At 35.3% G+C, this 17,447-nt stretch overlaps 1 protein-coding gene across 6 annotated transcripts in view; it reads right to left on the reverse strand.

The window, feature by feature from the left end:
* LOC106880977 (uncharacterized) overlaps window positions 1-17,447 on the reverse strand; it is a 169,550-nt gene that overhangs the window by 71,157 nt on the left and 80,946 nt on the right. For all 6 annotated transcript variants that reach the window (XM_089355598.1, XM_089355602.1, XM_089355600.1 and 3 more), the window contains one exon: window positions 8,447-8,480. In XM_089355598.1, the coding sequence (XP_089211724.1) occupies window positions 8,447-8,480 (34 nt within the window). The remainder of the gene's footprint in view (window positions 1-8,446; window positions 8,481-17,447) is intronic.

Here is a 17,447-nt window from a genome sequence, read left to right on the forward strand (position 1 = left end):
TATCATCTGATTAAATCATTTGCCTCCTACGTATCATCTTCAGTTTTCATAGAAATGATTGCAATATTAAAAATTAAAAATAAATAACAAAAATTGCTGCTGCAAGTTACTTCCTAAGAAATATTTCAAGACAAAATTTATTTATTTTCTATAATTAACTAATATAGTTGAAGATATGCATCAAATAACATCTTTTCACACAGTCTGAGTCAAAAACTGTATCTCACAACCCAATGAGGGTGTCTCGAGCTTCTAGAAATAGTACCAAAATATCCTCAAATGACACCATACTATCTTGAAAAAGAAAAAAAGAAGGCCAGATTGGATAATGTAATCCTGGATGCCATGTCTTAAAGACTGGGCAAGGCTGGAATGCTTCTGATTGTCTCTTTTACTCTTGTTTCATGTTAATTTTTTACTTGTTTCTGTCATTTGACTGTGGCCATGCTGGAGCACTGCCTTTAGTCGAGCAAATCGACGCCAGGACTTATTTTTTATAAGCCTAGTACTTATTCTAGGTTACAGGGACGTAAACACACTAGCATCGATTGTCAAGCGATGGTGGGGGGACAAACACAGACATACAAACATACACACACACACACACACACACACATATATATACAGATATACGACAGGCTTCTTTCAGTTTCCATCTTCCAAATCTACTCACAAGGCTTTGGTTGGCCCGAGGCTATAGTAGAAGACACTTGCTGAAGGTGCCACGCAGTGGGACTGAACCCGGAACCATGTGGTTGTTAAGCAAGCTACTTACCACACAGCCACTCCTACGCCTATGTCTCTTTTTTTTTTTTATTTATCAGAAGTGGTCTACAGTTATATATAACTAAGTAATCCTAAACTTATTTTGGATAATCTTTCAACTTTGTGTCTATATTCCACTACCAGCTCACACTTGTCCATAAATCCATACAACTATACGGCCCCTTTACACACACACACACACACACACACACAGATACGCACACGCACACACACACACGTGCGCGCATGGAAGCCAGTATTTTACATTCAAGCTTTCCCTCAAAGACACTCAAATACATCAGCCAGACATGTATCCCTCAAATTATACTCTGTCTTAAAAAGCAAGGGACACATTGGACAATATAGTCCTAGATACATAATGCACCAGAGAAAAACAGAATGATTGAGGTTGGAACACTTCTGACCATTTGTCTGCCCATTCAGGTATCCTGGAACCAAAACAACAACAAACATATTCAATTTATCATCACATTGCTAATCTGCTAATCTTTATCTCATGATATGTAATCTACATTAAGACTAGATGACACTAAATTAAGTGAAACAGTTCTGTCCATAAATTTAGATAATTCAGAAAATTAGTTTCAAATTTTAGCACAAGGCCAGCAATCTCAAGGGACAGAGTAAGTTGATTACATTGACTCCAGTGTGTAACTGGTACTTATTTTATCGACCTCAAAAGGATGAAAGGCAAAATTGACCTTGGTAGAATTTGAACTCAGGGTGTAAAGATGGACAAAATACCATTAAACATTTTGCTCAGCGTGCTAATGATTCAGCCATTTTGCCACCTTATAATTGCATAAAATACTGGAACAGGAGTGTCAACAATACAAACTTCATGTTTTAATGTGACATAAATCTTAACTGGCATCAAAATTTCATGTTCGTTTTTGTTCCAAACACCAGCTTAACGACAAAGTTACTTTACTAAATTCTGTTTTTTCCCAAAAATTAATGGTGAAGCAAAGGTGGCATATTTCAACAGAAATATTATTTATAACAAAAGGCTTAAAAGTAGCAGGTCAAATATGACCAGATTAACTACTTATATTTTTCTTAGAGCTCTAATCTAAATTAAGATAGCATTATTTTTAATTCTCGGCATTACATCAGTTCGTCCGATCACTGACACTTAGATTCAAATATTTATTTTTAAAAGAAATGCATTCTTTCAGGTGGCATCAACTTCATGAAGATTGTCATTCTCACATTAGTAGGTCAAGACAAAATAAAAAATTTAAAAAAAGGATTTAAACTGAAAAATCTTTCATAGCTAAACTGAAGACTATATACAATTATTATCAATATTAATTACAGAATAATTTTTCAAAGTGCTGCTAGCATCTTAGTATTCTTAATAACATAATAATTTTGTGAGCGTTCTAGACATTAAAACATACAACTATTGATTATTATTATCAGATAGGATTAACTGAATACATGACACGTATATATTTAGCATGGCAGTCAGGTAAAATTTCTGTTAATATACAGCTTAAATTAAACAACTGTATTCTAAAACGGTGTTCCTAACTGTAACACCCAACAGTTTTTTTTCTTTTTTTAAATTTGTAAATAGTTTATAAAGCTAAAACATTAAATTACATTTTAACTGAACTCAGCATATTTTAATTTTATATTTTGTGTCTTAATATCTTTTTATTATGAATCTTTTTTCACCGGTTTCAGTCATTAGACTGCAGCCATGGGGCATGGCCCTTAATGGGTTCAGTTGAACGAATCAATCCCACAACTTCTTTTTAAGCTTGGTACTTATTCTATCAGTTTCTTATGCTGAACTGTGGGGATGTAAACAAACCAGCACCGGTCGCCAAACAGCAGGGTGGACAAATACAAAGATACACAAATAACAGACTTCCACACAGTTTCCATCAACCAAATTCACTGACAAAGCATTGATCAGCCAAGGACTATAAAAGATACTTGCCTAATGTGTCATGCAGTGAGACTGAACTCATAACTACATGGTTGCAAAGCAAGATTCTTAACCACACAGCCATGCTTGCACCTACATGGGGTTCTATTTTATGCATTTATATCTGAAAGACATATCTGTAAGCACTGGTGTAGCTTGGAGGGATGGGGGCAGTAGGAGCAGTCCAGGCAGCACTTTTGGGTCTGCTGTAGGCAATGTGTTTTTTGTGGGATCCGAGGGTGGCAAACGGAAGGGCCACCCCGGGCAGCACACATTCTAGCTACACTAGTGTCTGCAAGCCTTGTTATGCATTAGCATTGTCACCATTACATTGTTATCTAAGAAACTCAAAATTAAGAATCTAGTTTTTAATAGAAAAAGTTTCAATGCTGCAATGACAAAAATTGGAATTAAAAAGTTCCATCTTAACTGATAAGGAAATCTCATTTAAAATAAATCCTATATACCAATAACACAATTCATGTTTATATGAATCTATATGAATCTAATAAATAATTTGTACTATAGTAATAATTGTTCAGCCCCTGGTCAGCCTAACTGGACATGCTTTCAATAAAAAGTATTAACACAGTGGTAATGGTTTACATGGAAGCCAACATGGTTCAGAATTTATTCCTACTGCAGGGTCTTCTTTGGGTGAGTGCATTTTATAGGTTGAGCAAGTGCAATTTGGTAGATGGAAATGAAAAAGCCCACCATATATGTGCACATATTTGTATATCATCATCATCATCGTTTAACGTCCACTTTCCATGTTAAACGATGATGATGATATATATATATATATATGAATACACACACATTCACGTGTGTGTGTGTGTGTGTGTAAAAATTAATAGCAGTGAAGATGTAAACATTGGCACAAAAATTTAAAAAACCACCAGTCTTTGAACAAAACCTATTATAATATTTGTTCTGCAGTCAATTGCAGACACTCCCTTGTTACTATCAGTGCCAAATATGCAATAAGTGATTGGCTTATTGGCAATATATAACCAATAACACTATAGTCCACAGCTTTCAATATAAAATATACGTATTTCAGCCATGAGCAACACATTTTGTCTTTTGTTTCCTTGTTTGTTTTCTCCATATAATGTATCTAGGGCTTTGGATGAGGTCAGGATAATAAGGTACACTTTGAGGGAAATTTAGCTACTATTTCTAACATCATTCAGTAATCCTTTTATGTACAAAAATAGGGTTGCTAGGTTGACTGAATGTGTAGCTTGTGATAGTTGTTTTTTTTTTTTTGTTTTGGTTTTTTTAAATCTGTTTTTATTCACTACAAAAGCATTACTGCAATTAAGATTCCCCAGGTAAAAATCTCATCAAAATTCAAAACTGCTTTTTATTCAACATTTCCAATTCACTTATAAATGTGGATACTCAATGTCTAAATCAAAGGCCTAAAAGAGTTTCGTTTAAACTAAAAAGAAAAAAGTAACAGTATGAAGGTCAAGGTGTTAACACAAAATAGCAACCCTCGACTGGAAACCATTCTAATACAGTTTAAACATCTGTGAAATAAAAAAACAAAAACGTTGGTTATCATGAACAAGTCAAAATAATTTAACACGGAATTTATTCTAATTTAATCCTTTCTTTTCTCAGTATTCAGAAACGAAAACTTCAACTGAAACAACTTTGATTTTCTTCACACAAATATTAGTATTTCTCGCGACCTTTAACCCCACGTTTGAATTACTTATACAAATTTATCCAAATTAGTACCATTGGCTAATTGAGTTATTTCCCTTAGCAGATTTTATTTAAAACATTTTGTTTTAGATGAACATGTGTACAAGTGTGTGTGTGAGAGAGAGGGAGAATCCATGTTGACAGAAAGAGAGAGTGAAAAAGAAGCTGGCAGGATTAGACAGACAGACATAGTATCATGCTGCAATATCCAGAGGAGCTTTAGAAGACTTAACCTAGATGTCTTGCAAAAATAATGCATTAAAGACAACTGCAATACTACGCTGCATGTTAACTGTGAATAAGATAAAAGTTTGGTAAGTGAGAAATATGTTTCACAAGTGAAGAGTGTAAGGAAAATGTATCGCATAAAACCAACAAAGGGAAATAACTCAATTAGCCAATAGTACGAATCTGGGTATGTGATTCAAAGGTGTAGGTGATGTACTGAATGTAATACACTATAAATTCCTAATTAATTCAAATACCCCTTAGCTGGGGAAATTAAACAAAAACCTAGTGGTAATTTTTAGTGACACTCGGAGGAAAATATCATTTCAAATTATTTTACATGCTTAATAGAAGAAAAGTCTGATCTTTGATCTTTATTTGAATACAAGGTACAACTATGAGCTTGTTTCAGTCTATTCAACCTCATCGGTATAGAGACGAGAAAGTTTTTAACATATAGAAAAAGAGTTACAAATAATTTTCAGCCACCATAATTTGCATAATTAAAAATCTAACAAGCTAAAGGAAATAACTGAAATGGACTAATAGCATAAATATGGATAATTAAGTGTGATGCACTGAAAGTTGCATGCAAATTTTTTCTAATTAACAGAAATCTCTCTCTTAGTTAGAGGGAGACAGTAAAACCTAGTGACAATCATTCACAACTTTCAAAGGAATAGGGAGATAATTTAGAGAAATTAAAATGGTAATACAGTTTTTTTATCTCATACTTGTTTCAGTCGTCAGACCACGGCCATGCTGGGGCACCGCCCTGACAAATTAGTCTAACAAATCAACCCCAGTACATTTTTTTTTTCTTCAAGCCATGTGGTTGGGAAGCAAACTTATAAATACACAGCCACATCTGCAAACATTATATATATTTAAATAGGAGTGGCTGTGTGGTAAGTAGCTGGCTTACCAACCACATGGTTCCCGGTTCAGTCCCACCGCATAGCACCTTGGTTAAGTGTCTTCTACTGTAGCCTTGGCTCAACCAAAGCCTTGTGAGTGGATTTGGTAGACGGAAATTGAAAGAAGCCCATCGTATGTGTGTTCCTCGAAAGGAACTTTGCCTCTGCAAGGCCCAAAGCTCAACGATAATAATAATCCTTTCTACTAAAGGCACAAAACCTGAATTTGGGAGTAGGGGACCAGTTGATTACATCGACCCGGTGTTTCTCTCATACTTAATTTATTGACCCCAAAAGGATGAAAGGCAAAGTCGACCTCAGTGGAATTTGAACTCAGAACATAAGGATGGATGAAATGCCACAAAGCATTTTGCCTGGTGTGCTAATGATTCTGCCAGCTCACAATAATAATAATAATAATAATGTGGCACAGGGGGATGACAAAGGAATGATGGGAATGACAGGAAACACACATGACGATACACATACATGCCCAATTCCAACACCTTACGATAATGATATGAAAAAGAAACAAAAATTATAATCATGGACTGGTGATGCATTTGAATCGGAAATAGAAGAATATATTTTGAAACTAGTGAAATAGAATGAACTTGTTTCACAGAGAAATTACAAGAGAGACAGAAGGCATGAAGAATAACTGGCACAAGGTTTTATTTGATCAAAAACGTTAAAGAGTTCATATCTAAACAGGATATAGACCTCTGAAATAATAAGAAAGATGGCAGAGAAGACATCATGCTGACTTTAGATAATGTGAAATGATACAAAATATGAGAAAAATGTCAAGTGATAGGCATAAAAAGAATTTAAAATTTCTTCCCAAGGATTCTATTTATAGCAGTAAATCTTATTGCCAAGTTAAAAGACTTAACTGCCAGTCTAAAGGTTGCTGGTTCCAGTGCAACGGGATTCAATTCTGAATACTAGTAACAGATTCATCATCGTCATCAGTTTTAACATCCACATTTCTATGCTTGCATAGGTCGGAAGGAACTTCTTGAGGTGAATTTTCACAGGACCAGATGCTCTTCTAGTCAACCCTCACCTGTTTCCAAGCTAAATCCTTTCTACTATAAACACAAAGCCTGAAATTTTGGAGGTGGGGCTAGCCAATTATATCAGCCCCAGTACTCGACTGGTACTTATTTCATCGACCCCAAAAGAATGAAAGGCAAAATTGACCACAGCGGAATTTGAACTCAGAACATAAAAACAGATGAAAGATGGATGATATACAGCTAAGTATTTTGTCTGGTTTGCTAACGACTGAAAGCAAACGACCTTTATTTCCAAGTAAAATTATATTTCCCTGTGACCAGACATCTTTCACATAAATAGAAGATTTGAATAATAATCTGAATGGAATCCAACCTGTTCTGAGAATCAAGAAGTGAAGAAACAAAGCAATTATTTGATGGAGATTCTCTTCTGAAGATTATTGCTGTTTCACCATTATAGGAAAGGTTTTCTACAACTGTAGAAATTTCAGTGTTGTGTCTCAATGGCAACTGACTTGATCTAAAGACCATGGGTTAAGACTGAAACAATTACATTGTGGAAGAGCTATTATAGCCATTGAAATATATCTCGAGATGTTTAACGTCATCCAACTGCTACCTGGTCATTGACACTGTTCCACTGCAACTGACAAACTAATTACATTGTTATCATGGTTAGGCGATGAAAATATTAACACCTCATGAAATAAATTGAAAGAGAACTCAACAGCTTTAATAGAGGCACAGGTATGCATAGCTGAGTGGTTAAGAAGCTTGCTTCCCAACCATCTGGTCTTGAGTTCAGTCCCACTACCACCTCAGGACAACTAAAGCCTTGCAAAATGTGTTTGGTGGAGAGAAACTGAAAGAAGCCGATCACACATAAGCACGTTGTGAGCATGTTGTCTTGACATCATGTGATGGTCGTAAATGAGCATCACCATCATACGCACAAGGTTGTTTGTTTCCAGCCTTCTGTGAAAAACGTGTGTAACCATGGGGAAATATTACCTTGCTTGGAAACAGGTGAGGGTTGGCAACAGGAAGGGCATCTGACTGTTGGAAATCTGCTTCAACAAATTCCATCTGACCCATGCAAGAAAGGAGAAGTGAACATTAGATGATGATGATGATGATGCTGATGATTCCTAGCATTGAGTGTCATTAATTGGTTAGACTAGCTCTTCTATGTTAGAAGTTTAAATTGCATCAATTCTGTACTCGGCCTCATCCAGAAAATATTAACAATCCTTAATTTATGAATTAAGAAAATATTTTCCCATTAGAAACACTGGACCTTTGTTTTGATGTCAAAGTTTAATAGTTTTTGTTTGCATGGGTTGAGTAGGTCTGCAAATTATTATATTTAAATCTATGTTTGGTATTTCCCCAATCAATGACATCAGTATGGGTTTTACAATACAATCAGCAGCAATGATAAGATTTCTAACTATTATTTAATGAGTTACTAATTTAGTACTCAATCACTAGACAACAGCTGCAATTAATATTTTCTTATATTTACTCCAAACAAATGAACATCACAATAAATCAAATAATTAATTACTATAATAATTACAGAGATAAGTTTGGGTTTTTTTTTTTTTAATATGATGAACAAGTAATTTCTAATTAATGAAATATTTTTACAATATTATGACATTTCATTTTAAAGAATATTTTTAAATTTTCTCTTGAGATTTTTTAGTTGTTTTACGTTTTAATTTTTTTTGTTTGTTCCCCCCCCCCCCCCCCAATCCTTAATGTACAATGAAGAGGTGAAAGACAGATTTTTTTTAAATATGTGAAAGTGTGAAAAAAATTTTACTCACTGGTTTTAAAGCTAATGGCCGCTGAAATTCCACACTGAAAATAGAATTAGATTTATGATGCTAACTCAGATCATCTCAACAAATATTAAATATCAATTAGTAGATTAAATCACACAATATTGATTGATTAATGAACAAAAAAAAGCAAAAACAAAGTTAATGAAAGAGACAGAAATCTGTGGCTTTATTATTTTGGTTATTTAATTTAGGAAGTGTCTAACAGTTAAACCATGTGATATCTAGCAGATGATTATCAAAGATGGCAATTAATAAAATTAAAATATGAAACAATTGAAAAAGTAACAATCACAAATTGTTTTCTAGCTATTTTCATTTATGCATCCTGGAAAGATTGTTGTACAATATACAGGAAAGACTAACGAGAGAGATAACTTTGTAAATTAGCAATACGAATCAAATAGCTAGATAAGGAGGAATTCATTGAATCAAAGTTTTGATTTACAAAGAGAAAATGTAGGAATAGAAGCAGGCATGGCTATGTGGTAAGAAGACTGCTTCCCAACCATGTGGCATGGCTATGTGGTAAGAAGACTGCTTCCCAACCATGTGGCATGGCTATGTGGTAAGAAGACTGCTTCCCAACCATGTGGTTTTGGTGCCAGTGCCAATGTGTGGAACCTTGGGAAAGTGTCTTCTAGTATAATCTTGGGCCAATCAAAAACTTGTAAGTGGATATAGTAAATGGAAACTGGAAGAAGCCCATCGCATGCGTGTGAGTGTGTATGAGTGTGCATGTGTGTGTATGTGTTACTGTCTTCTTGTCTTGACTTTTTGTGACAGTTGTAAATGAGTGTCAATATTACCTTAATTGGAAACAGGTGAGGATTGGCAACAAGAAGGACATCCAGCCATATAAAAATATGCCTCAACAAATTTTGTCCAACACATGCCAGCATGGAAAAGTGGACATTAACCCTTTAGCATTTAAACCGGCCAAAATATTCTGCTTTGTGTTCAAACTGACCAGATCTGGCCTCTCACACCTAACTGACGATGTCATTCACATCGTCAAACGATTACATCATCAAAATCTTGAAGTTATAATACAAGATTAATTGAAAACAATGGGATGAATAAACATTGCATTTGATAGAATAATCCAAATGCTAAAGGGTTAATGCAATGATGATGATGATGATGATGATGTTTGTAAAGTCATTTATTTCCCAAACAAATAAACCAATTATTCCAATTGAACATACAATAGCTGGCAATTTCATTTATTGGGGGGGGGGGGGGGTTGATTCCTTTCTGGTGGTATATATTCTGTATAAGCTCAACATGGATTAGAAGTTAGTAATCCACCATATATGCTGATGTCAATAAACATCTGATTAAATTAATACAAACTCAAGATGCACAAAGCAGACTTATATGATTACGTTTCGTATGTAGAATATATAGGCAGAAAAGCTTAAGAAAATCATGAAATATAAAATCAGAGCATATAATCCATTTATTTTTAGCAATAAGAACATTAAAGGTCAACTATATTTTCCAAAATGTTTTTCGTTAAGGTAGCAAAAAATCCAATCTTTTCACAGAAAAAAATTCACATACTCTCAAATATTTTAGACATATTTTCTTCACTAATAATAATAATAATAATAAATTTATATATATATGTATGTATCTCTAATAACTAGACTAAGCAGATATCAAAAACATTTGCCTAACCTACATATATAATTTTCATATAAAGGAAACAAATATTACATTTTGTAACCACTAAGAATCATCATCATTGTTTAATGTCTACTTTTCCAGAGAATTTTATTGAGGTTAATTTTCTGTGGCTCAATGTCCTTTGTGTCGACAACGTGTGTGCGTGTTTTCATTTGTCCTCCATTACCAATTGGTTCATTAAGATAACTGCGGTTAGTTTGTTCAACTTAACCTTTCAAAATGGTGCCCCAGCATGGCCACAGTCCAATGACTGAAACAAGAAAACGATTAAAAAACTAAAAACTAACTTCTGTGCTTTTGTCAAAAGTCAACACTGCAGGAAGGGCCACAGACTGGCACGGTTGGTAAACCAGTGGAGCCTTTAGGTTCAGATCTTATCAGGGTCAACTTTTACTTTCATTTTTCTGGTGTAGATCAAATAAATGCACGTCAAAGTGGCTTGGGGCCTCTATTAGAAACCAGTCAGCCAGACATAGTATCATAGTATGGTGCACCCATACAATACATCATCTCTTTTACTCTTTTATTTGTTTCAGTCATTTTGACTGTGGCCATGCTGGAGCACTGCCTTTAGTCGAGCAAATTGAGCCCAGGACTTATTCTTTGTAAGCCTAGTACTTATTCTATCAGTCTCTTTTGCCAAACCGCTAAGTTACGGGGACGTAAACACACCAGCATCGGTTGTCAAGCGATGTTATGGGGACAAACACAGACACACAAACATACACACACACACACACATATATATACATATATACGACGGGCTTCTTTCAGTTTCCGTCTACCAAATCCACTCACAAAGCTTTGGTCGGCCTGAGACTATAGTAGAAGACACTTGCCCAAGGTGCCACGCAGTGAGACTGAACCCGGAACCATGTGGTTGGTAAGCAAGCTACTTACCACACAGCCACTCATACGCCTATATGGACATCTACTAAGATAGCTATCAGCTTCAATTATTAACAGCAGCCTGTACGATCATAAGAAATTTCAAGTATGATAATAATATTTATTTGATGCAGACATTTAAGGCTCAAGGTGAAATTATCCATACATCAGCGAGACACAAAAGAAATTGAGAAAAGTAGAGCAGACATCCATTTAACTTGCCTATCAATGAAACTAGATGATACTTTACACATATGTTAGGTCATGTTTTGTGTTCAGTGCAAGTCACTTCATGCTACCAAAAGTTCAAATTGAAAGAATGAAGCTATGAAATATCATTCAAAGTCAGTAGCACTAAGAGAAGTTTTGACACAAACAAAAAAAACATCTAGATAATTACTTTATATATATATATATATATATATCTACTTAAAAGAATATATATTCTTTTATCTTTTACTTGCTTTAGTCATTAGACAGTGGCCATACTGGGGCACCACGCTGAAAGGTTTTAATTTCCCCCGGTACTTATGTTCAAGCCATATTATTCTATCAATCTCTTTCACATAACAAACTAGCACTGGTTGTTGGGATGGGGAGGGGAAGTTAAACACAAAGACAGACATGCAGTCAAAAAGAAACAGGCTTCCACACAGTTTCCATCTATCAAATTCACTTACAAGGCATTGTTGACCCAGGGTTATAGAAGAAGATATTTGCTCCAAGTACTGCACGTTGAGATTGAACCTGATACAATTTGGTTGCAAAGTGAGCTTCTTAACCAGAAGTAAGGTATATATAACTGTCTAAATGCAAGATAAAAACAATATTGATTTGGTAAACCCCAGCTGGATTAAAACAAATTTAGGGTCCTGCAGAGGAATTAGTCTACTCCTAAAACCTATGCATCCTCAACACAGTCCTAATTATTCCATATCTTTTAGATTTTACTTGCTTCAGTCATTGGACTGCAGCCATGTAGAGTCTGCCATGGTTTTCCTAATTCAAACTGACCCTTAGTATTTATTCGATAAGTCTGGTTCTTATTCTATTACCCTTTCTTTTTTTTTCTTTTTTTTTGCCAAACCACTAAGTTACATAGATGTGAACAGATCAAGTAGTACCAGTGGGGTGGGGTGGGGTGGGATACCAAGCCCCACCACACACAATGCCTGGGGGGGGGGGTGTGCTTCCACATACATTCTGGAACTGTTATAGAAGACACTTGCCCAAGATGCTTGGGGAAATAAAATAAGTAGCAGGTAAACATTGGGCCGGGGGGGGGGGGGGGTGTCGATGTAATCAACTTACCCCCAGCCTCAAAATTGCTCACCTTGTGCCAAAATTTGAAGCTAGTAATTATAGCTTAACTTAATGTCACATTGGCGGTCATGCATAACATATTTGATAAGATGCTATTAGTTACATACGGCAATTAACCATTATCATCTTTATTCTAATTGTTATTCTCTTATTTGTTTCAGTCATCTGACTGCATCCATGCTGGAGCACCATCTTTAGTCGAACAAATTGACCCCAGGATTTATTCTTTGTAAGCCTAGTACTTATTCTATCGGTCTTTTTTACCAACCTGCTAAGTGACGGGGACATAAACGCACCAACATCGGTTGTCAAGCGATGGTGGGGGGCACAAACACACACACACACACACACACACACACACACACACACATACGACAGGCTTCTTTCAGTTTCCGTCTACCTAATCCACGCACAAGGCTTCGGTCAGCCTTGAGGCTTTAGTAGAAGACACTTGCCAAAGGTGTCACACAGTGGGACTGAACCCAGAACCATGTGGTTAGTAAGCAAGTGTCTTACCATACAGCCACTCCAAATGTTCACTTTTTCATGCTCGTATGGGTTGGACAGAGTTTGAGGGAGACTTTTTGCAGGTGGATGCCCTTCCTGTTGCAAACCTTCACTTGTTTCCAATCAACCTTCAACTTTTTTTTCCCCTCATGGCCAGCTGTGGTTTCACAGAATGTTGGAAATGCATGGCACCACTTGTATGACAATGACATACACATGCACACCTGTCACATGATGTCAAAACAAGGAGATACAAACACACACACATGCAATGAGCTTCTTTCAGTTTGCATCTACCAAATCCACTCACAAAGCTTTGGTCAGCCAGGAAAAGACAGTTGCCCAATGTGTCACACAGTGGGACAGAACCCAAATACCAAACTTCTTAACCATACAGCCACGCCGACACCTGTAATTAATCTAATGAAAATCTCCTCCTTACGAAAATAAGCCTCGTACTAAAGAAAGAGAAATTGATATTTATAAGCCAGAACAGGACTGCACTAGCCTATAAGCAAAGAGATATATATTTTGTCTGTTAAATGTTGGTAGCTAAGCAACCAACAAGTTGTTATGGATAAATATAAATGAAAAGTTATAAACAGCAGCTGAACGATGAGAAGCATGATTTAACAAATATAGTTAAAGCAACAGAATCATAAAAATTTAATTAAGTAAGGATGTTGTAAATCAGACGCAGAGTAAAGTTGACCAATAAATGATTAAGTATTATCACGTGTCATTACGCATAACAATACATATTACGTTCAATATTGTAGGTTTATTGTTAACCTAACGACAACCAAAAGCTAAGCTATGTCGTTACTGACCAAATGTTATTGCTAAACGACTGATCAACTTTTTTTTAATACAGGCCCCCACCCCTCCCGATACACACAGAGAATCTCAAGATGATTTATATAAGAAATAGCGAAGGTGAAATAGATAAAGGATTGGACCACTTAAGTACATATGTCAAGGATCTAAACAAGTTGCAGACATTTCACCGTTCCTGGACACCAGACCTTCACTCTACTTATCAATTCACCCAGAGCTAGCAAAACTTGCTTAAGTATTTTGCAACTTTATATAAGCTGACAATAAACAACAATACTTTGGGTTTCTCTACAAAATTCTGCAGGAGTGGCTGTGTGGTAAGTAGCTTGCTTACCAACCACATGGTCCTGGGTTCAGTCCCACTGCGTGGCACCTTCTACTATAGTCTCGAGCTGATCAAAGCTTTGTGAGCGGATTTGGTAGACGGAAACTGGAAGAAGCCCGTCGTATATATGTATATATATGTGTATGTATGTGTGTGTGTTTGTCCCCCCAACATCGCTTGACAACCGATGCTGGTGTGTTTACGTCCCTGTAACTTAGTGGTAAGGCAAAAGAGACCAATAGAATAAGTACTAGGCTTACAAAGAATAAGCTCTGGGGTCGATTTGCTTGACTAAAGGCGGTGCTCCAGCATGGCCGCAGTCAAATGACTGAAAGGAGTAAAAGCGTAATGTCAAAGGACTACATAAGTTGTTTTCAACAGAAAATACAAATACATCGGCGGTATTTATAGGTTTATTATTGCATCTACACACAACTGCAGCAGTCCACAAACACATTACTAATCTTGTTGGTAGTTGAAGCCCCCCCCCCCCTCATCACCAATTGTCCAGAGTCTTTCCTAAAATTCACCGTCGGACCAAGCATCTTCACAGTTCTGCCAAAGTTCTCCAATTGCATTTACAATCTAGAGTTTTGTTTTAGGTTTAAATAAGTACTTTTTACCTTTTATCTTCAGTCTCTGGACTGCAGTCATGCTGTAGGTATGTTGGAGGACTGCTTCGAGGTTAAAAAAAATCTCAAATGAAAGCATATCTTAACTAAATATCTACTTGACTTCCTCTCAAAATGTATTATTCATCTTTCCTACATTCACACCATACATATATAATTCATGAGGCATGAAATTACATTATACAAGACACTATAAAATACCTTTGCCGGATAAACCAGACATAATTGCTACATTGAGGACACTCAATGTACAGTCCTTTAGCTAATTACAGAATTTGTCTACAACAGCATTCATTATCGAACACCAAATATTTATCACTATGTTGGTGTGGACAGTAGCAAACTAGTCTAGATATTTTATATTAGAGACTTCCTTGCTGATCTAATTTCATATTCAACACATTAATTTTTAATCTCTCCTTCTAGAGTTCACAAAACAAGTACTGGTAAATGCTGAAGTTGATTCAATTTAATATATCTCCTCCCTAACGAAAACTGACCATGTGTCAAGTCAAAAGAATATCTTTTTTTTTTTTTTAGCAATATAGAATAGCATTTATGGACATTCTCAGCAACCAAATACAGAATTAAGGTGCTGGCTTATTAGCCCATACATGAGTAATAAGTTTAAAATTTATCAAATCTATATTTAGGTAAAAACATAAGTAAGCAGATGAATAGCTGTGACCAAAATCTTTCAGCTGAGCAGCGGCAGTTGATGTTAAAAATAGAATTAGTAGGAGTATATATACATATAAAAAGATTCTAGATAGACTGCTAGTAATCGAAGTGTACCAAATATTGATGAATAAAACAGCACTAGAAGCTTTCAACTGGCATCAAGTGAAATTGTAAACCAGCACCTAGATATCATTAAGTTCATAGTAATCAGGATAGAAGAGTTATAATGAAGATTACCAAAGACAGACAGAGAAGATCCAGTGCAAAATTGTTAATGCTCATTCCATTCTACTTTCTCTTTCTCATTAACGAAGGTATTTTGCTTTCCAATCTAATATGTAGCAAATTCAAAGAAAAAGACAAAATGGTAATGATGTTGTCAAAGACACGAAAAAAAAAAAAAGACAGGCATGGAAGAGAGTTTTACTAACGTAAGATAAAAGCAAATTGAAAAAAATGTTATCTTAGTTGCGTGGGGGGGAAAAAGGAATTATATCAGAATCGATATATTATTCATTACTGACTAAAATAAACATTTCCCCGTTTAAAATGAGTATTACTACAAACTACATTGATTTTATCTAATTAGAATAATTATTTTAACAAGAAACAACAAAGAGTAGAGTGAACTTGCTGTGGGGAGTGGGAAATCGAACGTTTTGGACAAAGTCTTCTGTAGGGAAAAGTTGACAAAAGAGAAATCAATGAGAGACAGAAGAGCTTTACATCTGCTAAGTTAGAAAAACTGGCTGCAACTGATGAGGAACGCAGGACCATGGAAGCATCATACAGAAACAAGAAGTGGTTGGAGGGAGAGAGAGAGAAACAGGGTGAGAGAGGTAGAATTTTAATTTTGATTTAATACAGCCACAAATTTCTCAAAACCTCAATGTACAGAGAAACTGTACAAAATTTTTTTTTAATAGTGCTTAGAAACTGGTATGGATGTATGGTAACAAGCTTGCTTCCCAACAACAAGGTTCCAGGTTCAGTCCCACTGTGTGGAACCTTGGGCATCTTCTATAGCTTTGAGCTAACCAAAGCCTTATGAGTGGAATGGATACATGGAAACTGAAAGAAACCTGTCGTGTGTGTGTATGTCAAATGATTAATTTAACCCATTTGATACCAACCTGGCTGAAACCAGCTCTGGTTCTGTAGTACAAATGTTTTGTTTTCATAAGTTTTGAATTAAAATCTTCCACCAAACCTTAATCACATTTTATGTTCCTAACACTAGCTTAATGACAACTAAGTAATTTTACTAAATTCTCTGTTATATTGAAAGTAATTGAAAGAAACACAGAGCATCTCAACAGAAATACAGTAACGAAAGGGTTAACACACAATATCATTGACATTGTAATTAACTTCGAAAGTTATTTAAACTGCATGTTAGGAGTCTTTAGTTAGTCACTAACTTGTTTCCATAACAAAAATACCGACAAAACAGAAAATAGACTTACATCTAGTCACTGACTATTAGTCTGGACAACTACTCAATCATCACGTTATAAATAATGACTTATTACAGAACAAGCCCCTCTCTTTTTCATTCACTCATATGAACATAAGACACATAGATGTTATCCACAGTATACAATACAAGTTTTAACAGGTTTCATGGTCTTTCAATATTATATACTAAAAATAATAGATTTCTGAACTGCAGCAATAGTACTGCTGGAAGCTTAAAAAGAAATGTAAGACATAAATTATTACAATCATACAACATTGTCATTACACTACGGGGATTCGTAATTATTGTGTGGAACAGGTAAACTGATTCATAATTGAAGACAGGAAAAAACGAAAACTGAATAGCCTCAAAAAATAGTCTGGTTATAAAAACTATTGAAGAAAAGTAATGTATTAAAATGTTGGAAACATTTACCTTTTTGGAAGCTCAAGGATTGCTTAAGAACAATAAACTTAACCTTAAAATTGGATGCTAATGATGTCTCAATTTTATTAATTAGTTAAAAAATTAATTAATTAATAAAATACAATAAATTTCCTTTTCTCCAGTACTCAAATAACCAGACCTCTCAAGCAACTGGCACCCAGAAAAAATAAATAAACTATCATCAGCAGCATTTAA

Source organism: Octopus bimaculoides, chromosome 7 (assembly GCF_046866305.1).
Source record: "Octopus bimaculoides isolate indiv1 chromosome 7, ASM4686630v1, whole genome shotgun sequence".
NCBI lineage: Eukaryota > Metazoa > Mollusca > Cephalopoda > Octopoda > Octopodidae > Octopus > Octopus bimaculoides.